Here is a 20,672-nt window from a genome sequence, read left to right as displayed (position 1 = left end):
GACGTCACCTCCACTGGTAAAACCGCCTCCTTACGGCGACGTCACCAGAGGGGGCGGTACGTACGTGACTCCGCGGCAACTGGAGCGTACTGACGTCACAGGGACACTGAGGTGAGGCTGTGAGGGAGTCTGTTTGGCTGAGGTGCGGAGACATGCTGGGCCTTGTAGTGTCCCGGGGAGACGCCGCTCAGAGAGCCGTGTACATGTGTATATATAGAGGAGGATACAGAGCACATGTATATACATAGAGCAGGAGGATATAGAGCTCATGTATATACATAGAGGAGGAGGTGTATATAGTAATAGAGGGAGGGGGGGTCACAAATATCCTCTCACTTCTCCATAGACGTCTCTTCCTCTCAGGCTATAGAGCCCTCACAGGGAGGAAATTCAGCGCTGAAGAATAAGCCTCCCATGGACTTTAGGGCTAGTTCACACATGAACTACGTGCGGCTTATTTTGGTCCTGTAATAAATCTCTTCCTCATTAGTGAGTATTGTTTGGGCCTTGCCGCGCTTTTTGTGCAGCCGTTTTTTGTAAAAACCACCAGGCAGTTTTCCCCTCCAGTAAAGTGAATGGGCCGCAAAAATCGTGTCACGTTTTTTTCGCGTGTTTTTTTTGCTTCCTATTCACTTCTATTGCTTTCATCAGGCGAAAAACGCACGAATAAAGGTCTTGTCGCTTCTTTTTTCGCCTAGCAGAAAAAAACTAGAGTAAAAAATAAAACCCTGTACAGCCCTGTACATAGACCACCATTGTCAGAATCCACCTCCTTGTCCCCGTGTGAACTAGACCTTTTAAGGCTTTTTTTTCAGCACTGAAATTCCACACCAAGTTCCTCACGTGAATGTGAATGGCCCCTTAGGAGTCCAGTGGGCGGTCCTATCAGTATACATATAGAAGATTGATCATCACTGATAGCACCGCCCACTGGACTCCTAACCCCAGAATGAGAACAGGTATAAATGACAGGATATACTGAACTGTAGATAGGACACTATATACAATCTGCTCCTCTATAACCTGTAGATAGGACACTATATACAATCTGCTCCTCTATAACCTGTAGATAGGACACTATATACAATCTGCTCCTCTATAACCTGTAGATAGGACACTATATACAATCTGCTCCTCTATAACCTGTAGATAGGACACTATATACAATCTGCTCTATAACCTGTAGATAGGACACTATATACAATCTGCTCCTCTATAACCTGTAGATAGGACACTATATACAATCTGCTCCTCTATAACCTGTAGATAGGACACTATATACAATCTGCTCCTCTATAACCTGTAGATAGGACACTATATACAATCTGCTCCTCTATAACCTGTAGATAGGACACTATATACAATCTGCTCTATAACCTGTAGATAGGACACTATATACAATCTGCTCCTCTATAACCTGTAGATAGGACACTATATACAATCTGCTCCTCTATAACCTGTAGATAGGACACTATATACAATCTGCTCTATAACCTGTAGATAGGACACTATATACAATCTGCTCCTCTATAACCTGTAGATAGGACACTATATACAATCTGCTCCTCTATAACCTGTAGATAGGACACTATATACAATCTGCTCCTCTATAACCTGTAGATAGGACACTATATACAATCTGCTCCTCTATAACCTGTAGATAGGACACTATATACAATCTGCTCCTCTATAACCTGTAGATAGGACACTATATACAATCTGCTCCTCTATAACCTGTAGATAGGACACTATATACAATCTGCCCCTCTATAACCTGTAGATAGGACACTATATACAATCTGCCCCTCTATAACCTGTAGATAGGACACTATATACAATCTGCTCTATAACCTGTAGATAGGACACTATATACAATCTGCTCTATAACCTGTAGATAGGACACTATATACAATCTGCTCCTCTATAACCTGTAGATAGGACACTATATACAATCTGCTCCTCTATAACCTGTAGATAGGACACTATATACAATCTGCTCCTCTATAACCTGTAGATAGGACACTATATACAATCTGCTCCTCTATAACCTGTAGATAGGACACTATATACAATCTGCTCCTCTATAACCTGTAGATAGGACACTATATACAATCTGCTCCTCTATAACCTGTAGATAGGACACTATATACAATCTGCTCCTCTATAACCTGTAGATAGGACACTATATACAATCTGCTCCTCTATAACCTGTAGATAGGACACTATATACAATCTGCTCCTCTATAACCTGTAGATAGGACACTATATACAATCTGCTCCTCTATAACCTGTAGATAGGACACTATATACAATCTGCTCTATAACCTGTAGATAGGACACTATATACAATCTGCTCTCTATAACCTGTAGATAGGACACTATATACAATCTGCTCCTCTATAACCTGTAGATAGGACACTATATACAATCTGCTGCTCTATAACCTGTAGATAGGACACTATATACAATCTGCCCCTCTATAACCTGTAGATAGGACACTATATACAATCTGCCCCTCTATAACCTGTAGATAGGACACTATATACAATCTGCTCCTCTATAACCTGTAGATAGGACACTATATACAATCTGCCCCTCTATAACCTGTAGATAGGACACTATATACAATCTGCTCCTCTATAACCTGTAGATAGGACACTATATACAATCTGCTCCTCTATAACCTGTAGATAGGACACTATATACAATCTGCTCCTCTATAACCTGTAGATAGGACACTATATACAATCTGCCCCTCTATAACCTGTAGATAGGACACTATATACAATCTGCCCCTGTATAACCTGTAGATAGGACACTATATACAATCTGCTGTATAACCTGTAGATAGGACACTATATACAATCTGCTCTATAACCTGTAGATAGGACACTATATACAATCTGCCCCTCTATAACCTGTAGATAGGACACTATATACAATCTGCCCCTCTATAACCTGTAGATAGGACACTATATACAATCTGCTCCTCTATAACCTGTAGATAGGACACTATATACAATCTGCCCCTCTATAACCTGTAGATAGGACACTATATACAATCTGCTCCTCTATAACCTGTAGATAGGACACTATATACAATCTGCTCCTCTATAACCTGTAGATAGGACACTATATATAATCTGCCGCTCTATAACCTGTAGATAGGACACTATATACAATCTGCTCTATAACCTGTAGATAGGACACTATATACAATCTGCTCCTCTATAACCTGTAGATAGGACACTATATACAATCTGCTCTATAACCTGTAGATAGGACACTATATACAATCTGCTCCTCTATAACCTGTAGATAGGACACTATATACAATCTGCTCTATATCCTGTAGATAGGACACTATATACAATCTGCTCCTCTATAACCTGTAGATAGGACACTATATACAATCTGCTCCTCTATAACCTGTAGATAGGACACTATATACAATCTGCTCCTCTATAACCTGTAGATAGGACACTATATACAATCTGCTCCTCTATAACCTGTAGATAGGACACTATATACAATCTGCTCTATAACCTGTAGATAGGACACTATATACAATCTGCTCCTCTATAACCTGTAGATAGGACACTATATATAACCTGTAGATAGGACACTATATACAATCTGCTCCTCTATAACCTGTAGATAGGACACTATATACAATCTGCTCCTCTATAACCTGTAGATAGGACACTATATACAATCTGCTCCTCTATAACCTGTAGATAGGACACTATATACAATCTGCCCCTCTATAACCTGTAGATAGGACACTATATACAATCTGCTCCTCTATAACCTGTAGATAGGACACTATATACAATCTGCTCTATAACCTGTAGATAGGACACTATATACAATCTGCTCTCTATAACCTGTAGATAGGACACTATATACAATCTGCTCTATAACCTGTAGATAGGACACTATATACAATCTGCTCTCTATAACCTGTAGATAGGACACTATATACAATCTGCTCCTCTATAACCTGTAGATAGGACACTATATACAATCTGCTCCTCTATAACCTGTAGATAGGACACTATATACAATCTGCCCCTCTATAACCTGTAGATAGGACACTATATATAATCTGCCGCTCTATAACCTGTAGATAGGACACTATATATAATCTGCCGCTCTATAACCTGTAGATAGGACACTATATACAATCTGCTCTATAACCTGTAGATAGGACACTATATACAATCTGCTCTATAACCTGTAGATAGGACACTATATACAATCTGCTGCTCTATAACCTGTAGATGGGACACTATATACAATCTGCTCCTCTATAACCTGTAGATAGGACACTATATACAATCTTCTCCTCTATAACCTGTAGATAGGACACTATATACAATCTGCTCCTCTATAACCTGTAGATAGGACACTATATACAATCTGCTCCTCTATAACCTGTAGATAGGACACTATATACAATCTGCTCTATAACCTGTAGATAGGACACTATATACAATCTGCTCTATAACCTGTAGATAGGACACTATATACAATCTGCCCCTCTATATCCTGTAGATAGGACACTATATACAATCTGCTCTATAACCTGTAGATGGGACACTATATACAATCTGCTCTATAACCTGTAGATAGGACACTATATACAATCTGCTCTATAACCTGTAGATAGGACACTATATACAATCTGCTGCTCTATAACCTGTAGATGGGACACTATATACAATCTGCTCCTCTATAACCTGTAGATAGGACACTATATACAATCTGCTCCTCTATAACCTATAGATAGGACACTATATACAATCTTCTCCTCTATAACCTGTAGATAGGACACTATATACAATCTGCTCCTCTATAACCTGTAGATAGGACACTATATACAATCTGCTCCTCTATAACCTGTAGATAGGACACTATATACAATCTGCTCTATATAACCTGTAGATAGGACACTATATACAATCTGCTCTATAACCTGTAGATAGGACACTATATACAATCTGCTCCTCTATAACCTGTAGATAGGACACTATATACAATCTGCCCCTCTATAACCTGTAGATAGGACACTATATACAATCTGCTCTATAACCTGTAGATAGGACACTATATACAATCTGCTCCTCTATAACCTGTAGATAGGACACTATATACAATCTGCTCCTCTATAACCTGTAGATAGGACACTATATACAATCTGCTCCTCTATAACCTGTAGATAGGACACTATATACAATCTGCTCCTCTATAACCTGTAGATAGGACACTATATACAATCTGCTCCTCTATAACCTGTAGATAGGACACTATATACAATCTGCTCCTCTATAACCTGTAGATAGGACACTATATACAATCTGCTCCTCTATAACCTGTAGATAGGACACTATATACAATCTGCTGCTCTATAACCTGTAGATAGGACACTATATACAATCTGCTCTATAACCTGTAGATAGGACACTATATACAATCTGCCCCTCTATAACCTGTAGATAGGACACTATATATAACCTGTAGATAGGACACTATATACAATCTGCTCCTCTATAACCTGTAGATAGGACACTATATACAATCTGCTCCTCTATAACCTGTAGATAGGACACTATATACAATCTGCTCCTCTATAACCTGTAGATAGGACACTATATACAATCTGCTCTATAACCTGTAGATAGGACACTATATACAATCTGCTGCTCTATAACCTGTAGATAGGACACTATATACAATCTGCTCTATAACCTGTAGATAGGACACTATATACAATCTGCCCCTCTATAACCTGTAGATAGGACACTATATATAACCTGTAGATAGGACACTATATACAATCTGCTCCTCTATAACCTGTAGATAGGACACTATATACAATCTGCCCCTCTATAACCTGTAGATAGGACACTATATACAATCTGCTCCTCTATAACCTGTAGATAGGACACTATATACAATCTGCTCCTCTATAACCTGTAGATAGGACACTATATACAATCTGCTCTATAACCTGTAGATAGGACACTATATATAACCTGTAGATAGGACACTATATACAATCTGCTCCTCTATAACCTGTAGATAGGACACTATATACAATCTGCTCTATAACCTGTAGATAGGACACTATATACAATCTGCTCTATAACCTGTAGATAGGACACTATATACAATCTGCCCCTCTATAACCTGTAGATAGGACACTATATATAACCTGTAGATAGGACACTATATACAATCTGCCCCTCTATAACCTGTAGATAGGACACTATATACAATCTGCTCCTCTATAACCTGTAGATAGGACACTATATACAATCTGCTCCTCTATAACCTGTAGATAGGACACTATATACAATCTGCTCCTCTATAACCTGTAGATAGGACACTATATACAATCTGCTCTATAACCTGTAGATAGGACACTATATACAATCTGCTCCTCTATAACCTGTAGATAGGACACTATATACAATCTGCTGCTCTATAACCTGTAGATAGGACACTATATACAATCTGCTCTATAACCTGTAGATAGGACACTATATACAATCTGCCCCTCTATAACCTGTAGATAGGACACTATATATAACCTGTAGATAGGACACTATATACAATCTGCTCCTCTATAACCTGTAGATAGGACACTATATACAATCTGCCCCTCTATAACCTGTAGATAGGACACTATATACAATCTGCTCCTCTATAACCTGTAGATAGGACACTATATACAATCTGCTCCTCTATAACCTGTAGATAGGACACTATATACAATCTGCTCTATAACCTGTAGATAGGACACTATATATAACCTGTAGATAGGACACTATATACAATCTGCTCCTCTATAACCTGTAGATAGGACACTATATACAATCTGCTCTATAACCTGTAGATAGGACACTATATACAATCTGCTCTATAACCTGTAGATAGGACACTATATACAATCTGCCCCTCTATAACCTGTAGATAGGACACTATATATAACCTGTAGATAGGACACTATATACAATCTGCCCCTCTATAACCTGTAGATAGGACACTATATACAATCTGCTCCTCTATAACCTGTAGATAGGACACTATATACAATCTGCTCCTCTATAACCTGTAGATAGGACACTATATACAATCTGCTCCTCTATAACCTGTAGATAGGACACTATATACAATCTGCTTCTCTATAACCTGTAGATAGGACACTATATACAATCTGCTCCTCTATAACCTGTAGATAGGACACTATATACAATCTGCTCCTCTATAACCTGTAGATAGGACACTATATACAATCTGCTCCTCTATAACCTGTGGATAGGACACTATATACAATCTGCTCCTCTATAACCTGTAGATAGGACACTATATACAATCTGCCCCTCTATAACCTGTAGATAGGACACTATATACAATCTGCTCTATAACCTGTAGATAGGACACTATATACAATCTGCTCTATAACCTGTAGATAGGACACTATATACAATCTGCTCTATATAACCTGTAGATAGGACACTATATACAATCTGCTCTATAACCTGTAGATAGGACACTATATACAATCTGCTCCTCTATAACCTGTAGATAGGACACTATATACAATCTGCTCCTCTATAACCTGTAGATAGGACACTATATACAATCTGCTCTATAACCTGTAGATAGGACACTATATACAATCTGCTCCTCTATAACCTGTAGATAGGACACTATATACAATCTGCTCCTCTATAACCTGTAGATAGGACACTATATACAATCTGCTCTATAACCTGTAGATAGGACACTATATACAATCTGCTGCTCTATAACCTGTAGATGGGACACTATATACAATCTGCTCCTCTATAACCTGTAGATAGGACACTATATACAATCTGCTCCTCTATAACCTGTAGATAGGACACTATATACAATCTGCTCCTCTATATCCTGTAGATAGGACACTATATACAATCTGCTCTATAACCTGTAGATAGGACACTATATACAATCTGCTCTATAACCTGTAGATAGGACACTATATACAATCTGCCCCTCTATAACCTGTAGATAGGACACTATATACAATCTGCTCCTCTATAACCTGTAGATAGGACACTATATACAATCTGCCCCTCTATAACCTGTAGATAGGACACTATATACAATCTGCTCCTCTATAACCTGTAGATAGGACACTATATACAATCTGCTCTATAACCTGTAGATAGGACACTATATACAATCTGCTCCTCTATAACCTGTAGATAGGACACTATATACAATCTGCCCCTCTATAACCTGTAGATAGGACACTATATACAATCTGCTCCTCTATAACCTGTAGATAGGACACTATATATAATCTGCTCCTCTATAACCTGTAGATAGGACACTATATACAATCTGCTCTATAACCTGTAGATAGGACACTATATACAATCTGCCCCTCTATAACCTGTAGATAGGACACTATATACAATCTGCCCCTCTATAACCTGTAGATAGGACACTATATACAATCTGCCCCTCTATAACCTGTAGATAGGACACTATATACAATCTGCCCCTCTATAACCTGTAGATAGGACACTATATACAATCTGCTCCTCTATAACCTGTAGATAGGACACTATATACAATCTGCTCCTCTATAACCTGTAGATAGGACACTATATACAATCTGCTCCTCTATAACCTGTAGATAGGACACTATATACAATCTGCTCCTCTATAACCTGTAGATGGGACACTATATACAATCTGCTCCTCTATATCCTGTAGATGGGACACTATATACAATCTGCCCCTCTATAACCTGTAGATAGGACACTATATACAATCTGCTCCTCTATAACCTGTAGATAGGACACTATATACAATCTGCTCTATAACCTGTAGATAGGACACTATATACAATCTGCTCCTCTATAACCTGTAGATAGGACACTATATACAATCTGCTCCTCTATATCCTGTAGATAGGACACTATATACAATCTGCCCCTCTATAACCTGTAGATAGGACACTATATACAATCTGCTCTATAACCTGTAGATAGGACACTATATACAATCTGCTCCTCTATAACCTGTAGATAGGACACTATATACAATCTGCTCTATAACCTGTAGATAGGACACTATATACAATCTGCTCTATAACCTGTAGATAGGACACTATATACAATCTGCTCCTCTATAACCTGTAGATAGGACACTATATACAATCTGCTCTATAACCTGTAGATAGGACACTATATACAATCTGCTCCTCTATAACCTGTAGATAGGACACTATATATAACCTGTAGATAGGACACTATATATAACCTGTAGATAGGACACTATATACAATCTGCTCCTCTATAACCTGTAGACAGGACACTATATACAATCTGCTCTATAACCTGTAGATAGGACACTATATACAATCTGCTCTATAACCTGTAGATAGGACACTATATACAATCTGCTCTATAACCTGTAGATAGGACACTATATACAATCTGCTCCTCTATAACCTGTAGATAGGACACTATATATAACCTGTAGATAGGACACTATATATAACCTGTAGATAGGACACTATATATAACCTGTAGATAGGACACTATATACAATCTGCTCCTCTATAACCTGTAGACAGGACACTATATACAATCTGCTCTGTAACCTGTAGATAGGACACTATATACAATCTGCTCTATAACCTGTAGATAGGACACTATATACAATCTGCTCTATAACCTGTAGATAGGACACTATATACAATCTGCTCTATAACCTGTAGATAGGACACTATATACAATCTGCCCCTCTATAACCTGTAGATAGGACACTATATACAATCTGCTCCTCTATATCCTGTAGATAGGACACTATATACAATCTGCTCCTCTATAACCTGTAGATAGGACACTATATACAATCTGCTCCTCTATAACCTGTAGATAGGACACTATATACAATCTGCTCTATAACCTGTAGATAGGACACTATATACAATCTGCTCTATAACCTGTAGATAGGACACTATATACAATCTGCCCCTCTATAACCTGTAGATAGGACACTATATACAATCTGCCCCTCTATATCCTGTAGATAGGACACTATATACAATCTGCTCCTCTATAACCTGTAGATAGGACACTATATACAATCTGCTCCTCTATAACCTGTAGATAGGACACTATATACAATCTGCTCCTCTATAACCTGTAGATAGGACACTATATACAATCTGCTCCTGTATAACCTGTAGATAGGACACTATATACAATCTGCTCTATATAACCTGTAGATAGGACACTATATACAATCTGCTCTATAACCTGTAGATAGGACACTATATACAATCTGCTCCTCTATAACCTGTAGATAGGACACTATATACAATCTGCTCCTCTATATCCTGTAGATAGGACACTATATACAATCTGCTCTATAACCTGTAGATAGGACACTATATACAATCTGCTCCTCTATAACCTGTAGATAGGACACTATATACAATCTGCCCCTCTATAACCTGTAGATAGGACACTATATACAATCTGCCCCTCTATAACCTGTAGATAGGACACTATATATAACCTGTAGATAGGACACTATATATAACCTGTAGATAGGACAGGACCTGCTTTCTGGCTGATCCAATCCTCACTTTGCAGGAGAATATCCGCAGCGGACTTGCTGCAATTTTCAAAAACCGTTGCGATTTTTTATAAAATGGACCCTGTGAGAAAAGAGCAGCATTTCCGCAGGGATCGGTGTAATAGGGACAGACAGGCTGTAGAGGAAATCTCTGCGGACTCTTCTCTGCAGCACTTTCTGGCTGTGGCTCTCAGGACGTGCGGCCTTATCCTCAGGTTATAGGTCAGATCTGCTGCTGGCAGCTGGGATTGTCCTCACTGCGGCTTTCAGGTGCGAGTCCCTGGTGGCCGGCCCTGCTTTCCAGTCTTATCTGTTATTGTGCCTTGTATTAGTCACTAGTGATATAACCTGCTGCAGAGACAATACCTGACAGGTGAGAGTCCCACCAATCCTCAGTGTGTTGTAAAGCGAGGGTCCCATTGTCCCCGGGGGTGTCCTGGGTGTGTCCAGACACTGGTCCTGAAGCCATCAAAGTGCGATGTCTGTGCACAGTGCATGTCTGCAGTATATATAGACATATATGTATATACAGTATACACTAAATAAATCTGCTCTGCTAATGCCCATCGTCCTCTGCACATACAGGTCTCCAGAATGGCGGCCGCAACGCGTCCAGAAGTCCTTGGTCTCTATCGTAAAATTTTCAGAATAGCGAGAAAATGGAAATCTTTATCAGGACTGGAGGAGGAAACCACGAAGGAAAGAAGGTACATTGTAGAAGAAGCCAGAAGATTGTTCCAGAAAAATAAAACAGTAAGTATAAGGGGGGGGGGGGGGCAGGGCAGGGGGTCTGGGGGATTCATGATGAGCAGCAGTTTGTTTGGCCTTTTAAAAAATTTGGAAATGTAAATTTTGTAGCCTTGTAAGCAACAAGTGTTGTAGATTCTTAAAGGGTTTGTCCAGGAATATGGATTATATGTCCGATCCTAGGATAGGTCTTATATATGTGATTGGTGGGGGCGCCCATAATATACACAACATAGGGCCACATGCCATTGGCTCTGAGCCCCGTGTAATGGCCAGGCCCTGCTGCTGCTACTCAGCTCTCATTGACGTCAGACATAGGATAGGCCATAGAATCCAACTGGACAACCCCTTTAATGATCCTGCCACAATGCCTCATATTAAATACAGGATATAGGGTAACTATCTGACCACGGGGAGCCCCACTAATCATAAAGACACGGCTGGGGAGCCCCATATGGATGTAACAGCAGCTTGTATGTGGACACGGCCGCTCTATTCATATTTGTGGGACTGCCAAGACAGCATAGAATAGCATGGGGCAGAAGGGCACATATGGGACTCATACAGGGCATGCGGGACCCCCCTTCTCATGATCACTGGAGGTCCTACAGGCAGACACCCATCAATCATATGCACACGGGGACAAAATTGTTGGTCACCTCTTTTAATGAAAGAAAACCCACAATGGTCCCAGGAATAACCGGAATCTGACACAAGTAATAACCAAACTCTATGCTGACAACCACAAAGCTTCTGGGGAATGTCCTATGGACAGAGGAGACTTTTTGGCCGGGCACATCAGCTGTATGGTTGGAAAGCCTATCCTGAAACATTGTCCCTACTGTGACACATGGAGGAGCTCTGTTATGTCCCTACTGTGACACATGGAGGAGCTCTGTTATGTCCCTACTGTGACACATGGAGGAGGTTCTGTTATGTCCCTACTGTGACACATGGAGTAGCTCTGTTATGTCCCTACTGTGACACATGGAGGAGCTCTGTTATGTCCCTACTGTGACACATGGAGGAGCTCTGTTATGTCCCTCCTGTGACACATGGAGGAGGCTCTGTTATGTCCCTACTGTGACACATGGAGGAGGCTCTGTTATGTCCCTACTGTGACACATGGAGGAGCTCTGTTATGTCCCTCCTGTGACACATGGAGGAGCTCTGTTATGTCCCTCCTGTGACACATGGAGGAGCTCTGTTATGTCCCTACTGTGACACATGGAGGAGCTCTGTTATGTCCCTACTGTGACACATGGAGGAGCTCTGTTATGTCCCTACTGTGACACATGGAGGAGCTCTGTTATGTCCCTACTGTGACACATGGAGGGAGCTCTGTTATGTCCCTACTGTGACACATGGAGGAGCTCTGTTATGTCCCTACTGTGACACATGGAGGAGCTCTGTTATGTCCCTACTGTGACACATGGAGGAGCTCTGTTATGTCCCTACTGTGACACATGGAGGAGCTCTGTTATGTCCCTACTGTGACACATGGAGGAGCTCTGTTATGTCCCTACTGTGACACATGGAGGAGGCTCTGTTATGTCCCTACTGTGACACATGGAGGAGCTCTGTTATGTCCCTCCTGTGACACATGGAGGAGCTCTGTTATGTCCCTACTGTGACACATGGAGGAGCTCTGTTATGTCCCTACTGTGACACATGGAGGAGCTCTGTTATGTCCCTACTGTGACACATGGAGGAGCTCTGTTATGTCCCTACTGTGACACATGGAGGGAGCTCTGTTATGTCCCTACTGTGACACATGGAGGAGCTCTGTTATGTCCCTACTGTGACACATGGAGGAGCTCTGTTATGTCCCTCCTGTGACACATGGAGGGAGCTCTGTTATGTCCCTACTGTGACACATGGGGGGGGCTCTGTTATGTCCCTACTGTGACACATGGAGGAGCTCTGTTATGTCCCTACTGTGACACATGGAGGGGGTTCTGTTATGTCCCTACTGTGACACATGGGGGGGGCTCTGTTATGTCCCTACTGTGACACATGGAGGAGCTCTGTTATGTTCTGTGGCTGCTTTGCTCCATCTGGCACAGGGGGTCTTGTATCTGTGCAGGGTACAATGAAATCTCAAGACTATCAAGGGATTCTAGAGAGACATGTGCTGCCCAGTGTCAGAAAGCTTGGCCGCAGCCGCAGGTCCTGGGTCTGGTAACAGGAGAATGACCCAAAACACACAGATAAACCCCCCAAGAATGGCTGAGAGGAGAACATTGGACTATTCTGAAGGGGCTTCTATGGGTCCTGACATAAATCTTATGGAGCATCTGTGGAAGGAGCTGAAACCTGGCGTCTGGAGAGGAGGGGCCCAAAATCCCTGCGGAGAGGGGCAGAAGTGTCACTGACAGTTACAGGAATTGTCTGATCGCAGCGATTGCCCCAAAAGGTGCAACAAAATATTATGGGAACCGTCATCTCTGTCCCGGCCGTGTCAGGGGCGAAACGCAAAGTCCGACCTTCATTTCTTCATTCTCAGAGAATTAGTATTACTTATTCCTTGTGTCAGATTCCGGATATTTCTGGGACCTTTGTGGGGTTTTCTCGTCCATGTGTGTAACTTGTATTTACCCGACGACATCTTTGAGAATTTGTCAGCGTCGGCCATTGTTGGAGTCTTCACATCGATATTTATATCCATTCAGCAGATCAGTTTCATTGATGCAAAAATCTGATGAAATAATAAAATCCGTTTATATAAAGGACTTGTTTCCGTTCCCCTTTGTAAGGACGCGCAGTCTACGATACTCTCATGGCCTCCAAAAATATGTGGCCCGAAATAAACCCATAATTTTTTTTATGTTGATCTCTGTGTAAATGTTGATGTGAATGAGCCCTAAATGAGAGACCTCCTGAGTGACCTGCCGAGTGGTCGCACCCGCTGTGTGTCTGTGTGACCAGGGGGTGGCACTGTGTACCTTCCTATTGTCGCTGTGTGTCTGTGTGACCAGGGGGTGGCACTGTGTACCTTCCTATTGTCGCTATGTGTCTGTGTGACCAGGGGGTGGCACTGTGTACCTTCCTATTGTCGCTATGTGTCTGTGTGACCAGGGGGTGGCACTGTGTACCTTCCTATTGTCGCTGTGTGTCTGTGTGACCAGGGGGTGGCACTGTGTACCTTCCTATTGTCGCTGTGTGTCTGTGTGACCAGGGGGTGGCACTGTGTACCTTCCTATTGTCGCTATGTGTCTGTGTGACCAGGGGGTGGCACTGTGTACCTTCCTATTGTCGCTATGTGTCTGTGTGACCAGGGGGTGGCACTGTGTACCTTCCTATTGTCGCTATGTGTCTGTGTGACCAGGGGGTGGCACTGTGTACCTTCCTATTGTCGCTATGTGTCTGTGTGACCAGGGGGTGGCACTGTGTACCTTCCTATTGTCGCTATGTGTCTGTGTGACCAGGGGGTGGCACTGTGTACCTTCCTATTGTCGCTATGTGTCTGTGTGACCAGGGGGTGGCACTGTGTACCTTCCTATTGTCGCTATGTGTCTGTGTGACCAGGGGGTGGCACTGTGTACCTTCCTATTGTCGCTATGTGTCTGTGTGACCAGGGGGTGGCACTGTGTACCTTCCTATTGTCGCTGTGTGTCTGTGTGACCAGGGGGTGGCACTGTGTACCTTCCTATTGTCGCTATGTGTCTGTGTGACCAGGGGGTGGCACTGTGTACCTTCCTATTGTCGCTATGTGTCTGTGTGACCAGGGGGTGGCACTGTGTACCTTCCTATTGTCGCTGTGTGTCTGTGTGACCAGGGGGTGGCACTGTGTACCTTCCTATTGTCGCTGTGTGTCTGTGTGACCAGGGGGTGGCACTGTGTACCTTCCTATTGTCGCTATGTGTCTGTGTGACCAGGGGGTGGCACTGTGTACCTTCCTATTGTCGCTATGTGTCTGTGTGACCAGGGGGTGGCACTGTGTACCTTCCTATTGTCGCTATGTGTCTGTGTGACCAGGGAGTGGCACTGTGTACCTTCCTATTGTCGCTATGTGTCTGTGTGACCAGGGGGTGGCACTGTGTACCTTCCTATTGTCGCTATGTGTCTGTGTGACCAGGGGGTGGCACTGTGTACCTTCCTATTGTCGCTGTGTGTCTGTGTGACCAGGGGGTGGCACTGTGTACCTTCCTATTGTCGCTATGTGTCTGTGTGACCAGGGGGTGGCACTGTGTACCTTCCTATTGTCGCTATGTGTCTGTGTGACCAGGGGGTGGCACTGTGTACCTTCCTATTGTCGCTATGTGTCTGTGTGACCAGGGGGTGGCACTGTGTACCTTCCTATTGTCGCTATGTGTCTGTGTGACCAGGGGGTGGCACTGTGTACCTTCCTATTGTCGCTATGTGTCTGTGTGACCAGGGGGTGGCACTGTGTACCTTCCTATTGTCGCTATGTGTCTGTGTGACCAGGGGGTGGCACTGTGTACCTTCCTATTGTCGCTATGTGTCTGTGTGACCAGGGGGTGGCACTGTGTACCCTCCTATTGTCGCTATGTGTCTGTGTGACCAGGGGGTGGCACTGTGTACCTTCCTATTGTCGCTATGTGTCTGTGTGACCAGGGGGTGGCACTGTGTACCTTCCTATTGTCGCTATGTGTCTGTGTGACCAGGGGGTGGCACTGTGTACCCTCCTATTGTCGCTATGTGTCTGTGTGACCAGGGGGTGGCACTGTGTACCTTCCTATTGTCGCTATGTGTCTGTGTGACCAGGGGGTGGCACTGTGTACCTTCCTATTGTCGCTATGTGTCTGTGTGACCAGGGGGTGGCACTGTGTACCCTCCTATTGTCGCTATGTGTCTGTGTGACCAGGGGGTGGCACTGTGTACCCTCCTATTCTGCCTCTTACTAGTACAGATCGTCCTTCTGGTGACATCGGATTTGGCTTTTAGGGCTCTTGAGGGACATGTCATACACGGCTGATGATGTCATTAGGGGGCAGAATTTTTTACTTTATTCTTGAATTTGTAAACTTATAAAAACTAAACTTTTTGAAATGCCCCTTTTTTTTTTTTTTTTTTAGCAATCTTTGGAAATATTTATTTCCTATTGCTGGAATGAGGACTTGCTGATTGTTTCCCTTGGCCGTATCATCTGATCATAGGGAAGCAGTGATGAGTCCTGGGCCTCATAAAGGGGTCTCCCGTAGCGAGTGTAAGCATGTCATTCAGCTTGTCCCCCTTTCTGTGCTTATAGGTGACACACACAGAGAACATCCGTCAGTGTATAGAAGAATGCCACGCGCGCATTGAAATTGGGTTACATTATGGAATCCCTTACCCCAGACCTGTAAGTATTTCTGGATAGAGATGTAAGTAATCTGTAGTAGATGAGAGGTGTATACACCCTATACTGGGTATATACCCTATACAGGGCCGTGATGGCGGACCTACGGCACAGATTCTGTTCTGAGACTGATCCGTCCTCTCTGTGTTGTCAGACTCACCTACCTCCGATGGGACTGGCCGTACCGCACAGCAAAATCCTGCGCACACAGGAGAAGCTGAGGAAACAAGCCAAACCCGTCTACCTAAAATCCTATGACGAAATCTCCTAAGTGCGTCAGTGCTAGTGTCATAGGACAGAACCGAAACACTAAGCGTCAGCCTGGCCCTCGGCTCCAGATCATCGTCTTCTTCTCCAATACTACAATGACTGACGTGTATATGGGACTGTTGTCTGTGATGTCTCCAGGCTCCGTATTGTAAGGTAACAGCTGGGCTGCTCAATCTGTTGCCTTAATTTAAAGGGAATGTCTTCCATGATCTGTCATTGCCGCCATAATGTCTTTGCTCTGATATACGGGTCCTCTTACTCTTATGCTCGGGCTGTGCTTGTTAATGGTCCTAAGATTCTCTTTGTGGCCATTTGCATTATTATAGGTTAGTCCTTATCCTAAATCTTTACTGGCTGTTCTTCTCCAAGATCCTCCAATAGGATATTTGCTAGTCTGGGTCACAGCATTGAGGTTGCCCTATATACTGCCCTATAGAGTGCCCTGTATACTGCCCTATAGAGTGTCCTATATACTGCCTCAGAGCATTCACATGACCGTGCCAGTAAATTGCTTGCCAGTAGGTGTTAAAGGGGTTTTCAGGGACTATGATATTGTCCCCCCGTCCTAATGATAGGACATCGGTATCGCAGTCCTGGAAACCCTTCTATGTTATCTCTGTATCTGCAGTAAATAAAAAGTGCTGCATCTCATGGTCGCTTTATGTGTCATTCACATTATATAATAGGATTATAGGACTGGGGGGTGGACGAGAAATCCTGCGAGGACTAACATGGACCACCGGATGCTCCAGTAGGTGGGAATCAGCAGAGACGACCTCGTGGAGGTATATAATGTCCAGCCGTTCTTATCTCATGACCTGAGCCCGCTGTGTGATAAGACGTTATATACACTGCTCAGTATATACCATACGCTGGACCTGTGATCACTACAGACATGGCCGACTCTAGATATCACCTATGGGAGCACTGACCTAAGGGTGACTGTAAAATCAGTGTATTGTAATGACATGGACTGTGAAGCATCAATGTGAACAGGTCCTGACAGATCTCTAAGCAGATCTTATTGTATCTAGTGCCGTTACCTTGTATCAGAATATACAGAATAGACATCACCCTCAAGTCAGACGTGTGACCTACTGGAAGAGGAGCTGCCTAATGACTAGAGGGGTCAGAACTGAGCATGGGGGTCAGCGAGGTCAGTCAGTAAGGTACACGACACCAAGGATGGCGCTGTCTGCTTCCTGCTCCATTGTGTCACATCCAATCTGATATTGATCATTTATCCTTATGACGGGTGATCAATAGCTTAACTGAGGCCCCAAGTTGTGTAAATGCAACGGAATAAAAACGCTGCGTCTCGCAACACCAGCCAAGTGAATGAGATTTTGATTGTACACAGACGCGGCCCGTTCACAGTCGCCTCCTTGTCTAGTCTCTCCTTGGCTACGGCAGATGTTGGTGTCCTGTGTATGGCGCCTCCAGTTGTCCACAAACCGTACCCGATAAACAGACCTGGGGTGCAGTACCGGGCACTGCCACAAAAGCCGGCGATTACTGCATGCTCTTAAAGGGGTTGTCCAGATTTAGATAAACATGGCTGCCTTGTGTCAGGAACAGCGCCACCCCTGCTATAGGTTGTGATTGGTATTGCAGATCACCCCATTTATCTCAATGAAGCTCGGCTGCGATACCAAACACAAGCCATGTGTGGCGCTGCTTTAGGAAGAAAAAAACACGTCTTTCTAGTCCTGGAAAACCGTTTTCTAGGGAATCCACTTATTGAACCCAATTGCACGTTAGTCTGCCATCATGTAAATGAGCCTCATTTCATTTCTGATTGCCGATGACATCACACACCAGATATTCCGTATTTTTTATTGCACAGTGACATCACAAGGTTTAGCATAGTGTGAGCTCCTGTTGCTTGTGGCTTATAAGGCTGCATTCACACAGTGATAAAACATCTGGAGCATATTATAGCCGTGAGTGACCTGACCTATCGCCCTATGTACCCGCAGAGCCCAGAGACGTTACTAGTCGTCCAGCTGGCACAGGGCGGCCACCCCCCGGTTTATCCAGTGTTTCTCCGGCCGCTCCGTGGGCAGCTCTATGGGCAGGACGTAGTTGGTGGAATGTCCCGTCGTAGACAATGTCCCTCGCCGTGCGCTGGTTTTGTACACGGGACAGGAGTACGACTTCTGCGGGACAAACTTGGCGCTTTCTCCTGGTTTCAGCCATATTATAGGTAAGGCGTCGTAGAGAATTTTCGGCAGAGATTCTCCTAACTGCATCTTGTGCCTGTCCCACCGAGCGCCTTCTAGGAAGAGTCCTCTGATATAAGCGCCATCTTCTGGGGGGTCGTCTATTGTCTGCTCGTGCGCCGTCACCTGAAAGGTTGGGAAGATCAGCACAGAAAAATGTAATCAATCAATTGGAAATCGTCCTCATGTCCTACAAGCCGTCTGTCCTTCATATTGTAGGAACAGGCCCTTAAAGGGGCGTCCAGGCAAAATTTTTATATTTTACGTTGGCTGGGAGAGCTAAAAAACCCATCACACTCCTCCTCATACTCTCCCCAGTGTCCTCCCACAGGTGGTGACATCACGTGTCCTTCGCTGACGCTGCTGATTGGCCTTAGCGGTCACATGTGTCGTGGGGGAAGGACTAGACCGCGCTGGGAAAGGTGTTTTTTTTTTTTGTTTTTTTTTACCTTCCCCGGCCTATTTAAAATATATATTTTTTTTTTTCCTGGACAACCCCTTTAAATACCGAGCAGTTTGCCACCTTGACTAATGCCTGATAGCGGGGAGTCGCAGCACTGGGGAACAAACGCAACTCCGGAACATTCAGTTACCGTCACACATGGCAATGCTGCAGATACAACAATTCACAACGCCGCACTCCCTTAGTCTTACTCGGATGTTACGCCGCGCTCCCTTAGTCTTACTCGGATGTTACGCCGCGCTCCCTTAGTCTTACACGGATGTTACGCCGCGCTCCCTTAGTCTTACACGGATGTTACGCCGCGCTCCCTTAGTCTTACACGGATGTTACGCCGCGCTCCCTTAGTCTTACACGGATGTTACGCCGCGCTCCCTTAGTCTTACACGGATGTTACGCCGCGCTCCCTTAGTCTTACACGGATGTTACGCCGCGCTCCCTTAGTCTTACACGGATGTTACGCCGCGCTCCCTTAGTCTTACACGGATGTTACGCCGCGCTCCCTTAGTCTTACACGGATGTTACGCCGCGCTCCCTTAGTCTTACACGGATGTTACGCCGCGCTCCCTTAGTCTTACACGGATGTTACGCCGCGCTCCCTTAGTCTTACACGGATGTTACGCCGCGCTCCCTTAGTCTTACACGGATGTTACGCCGCGCTCCCTTAGTCTTACACGGATGTTATGCCACGCTCCCTTAGTCTTACACGGATGTTACACCGCTCTTGACTTAACCCTTCCCACACCAGTGCAGGATCAGGACTAGAACTCGCTCTGTTCGCAGCCACATTTCACTGTGTAGCAGATCTCAACTTTAACATTGCGCCATTTTCTTACCTCAAACTGAAATGCGATGTGGTCTATGGGGATGGCGTACTTTCTGGCATAATTCTGGGAGACGCCGGTCAGGAATGACTGAGTGAAATAAAATCCTGAAATCCAGAAGACTTTGGGTGGCCCATTGTCTATCCAGTCCTGCGAGAGGAGAACACGACATCCACATGAGCGCGGCGTCAATCACA

At 43.7% G+C, this 20,672-nt stretch overlaps 2 protein-coding genes across 2 annotated transcripts in view; one reads left to right on the top strand and one right to left on the bottom strand.

Annotated features, from left to right (window-relative positions):
• The first annotated feature begins 49 nt into the window (after positions 1-49).
• On the top strand, positions 50-17,545 carry LYRM1 (LYR motif containing 1). The gene is made up of 4 exons (XM_075286066.1): positions 50-111; positions 11,236-11,403; positions 16,610-16,702; positions 16,854-17,545. The coding sequence occupies exons 2-4, from the start codon at positions 11,245-11,247 to the stop codon at positions 16,968-16,970; spliced, it is 369 nt and encodes a 122-aa protein (XP_075142167.1). The 5' UTR covers positions 50-111; positions 11,236-11,244; the 3' UTR covers positions 16,971-17,545.
• A 1,418-nt stretch (positions 17,546-18,963) lies between these two features.
• Positions 18,964-20,672, bottom strand: part of DNAH3 (dynein axonemal heavy chain 3) — a 195,244-nt gene continuing 193,535 nt past the window's right edge. Inside the window, exons 61-62 of the mRNA XM_075284877.1 lie at positions 20,488-20,625; positions 18,964-19,317 (exon numbers count right to left, since the gene is read on the bottom strand). Coding sequence (XP_075140978.1) covers positions 18,964-19,317; positions 20,488-20,625 — 492 coding nt within the window. The remainder of the gene's footprint in view (positions 19,318-20,487; positions 20,626-20,672) is intronic.

Source organism: Leptodactylus fuscus, chromosome 8, assembly GCF_031893055.1.
Source record: "Leptodactylus fuscus isolate aLepFus1 chromosome 8, aLepFus1.hap2, whole genome shotgun sequence".
NCBI classification, from domain to species: Eukaryota; Metazoa; Chordata; class Amphibia; order Anura; family Leptodactylidae; genus Leptodactylus; species Leptodactylus fuscus.
Note: the sequence above shows the minus strand (reverse complement) of the source record. Positions and strands in the feature narration are given on the sequence as shown.

Excerpts from the sequence above, each read along its gene's own strand:
- LYRM1 (XM_075286066.1), top strand. The coding sequence starts at position 11,245 with ATGGCGGCCGCAACGCGTCCAGAAGTCCTTGGTCTCTATCGTAAAATT. Across the intron at positions 11,404-16,609 it reads TGTTCCAGAAAAATAAAACA|GTGACACACACAGAGAACAT; the intron begins GTAAGTATAAGG and ends CTGTGCTTATAG. Across the intron at positions 16,703-16,853 it reads GAATCCCTTACCCCAGACCT|ACTCACCTACCTCCGATGGG; the intron begins GTAAGTATTTCT and ends CTGTGTTGTCAG.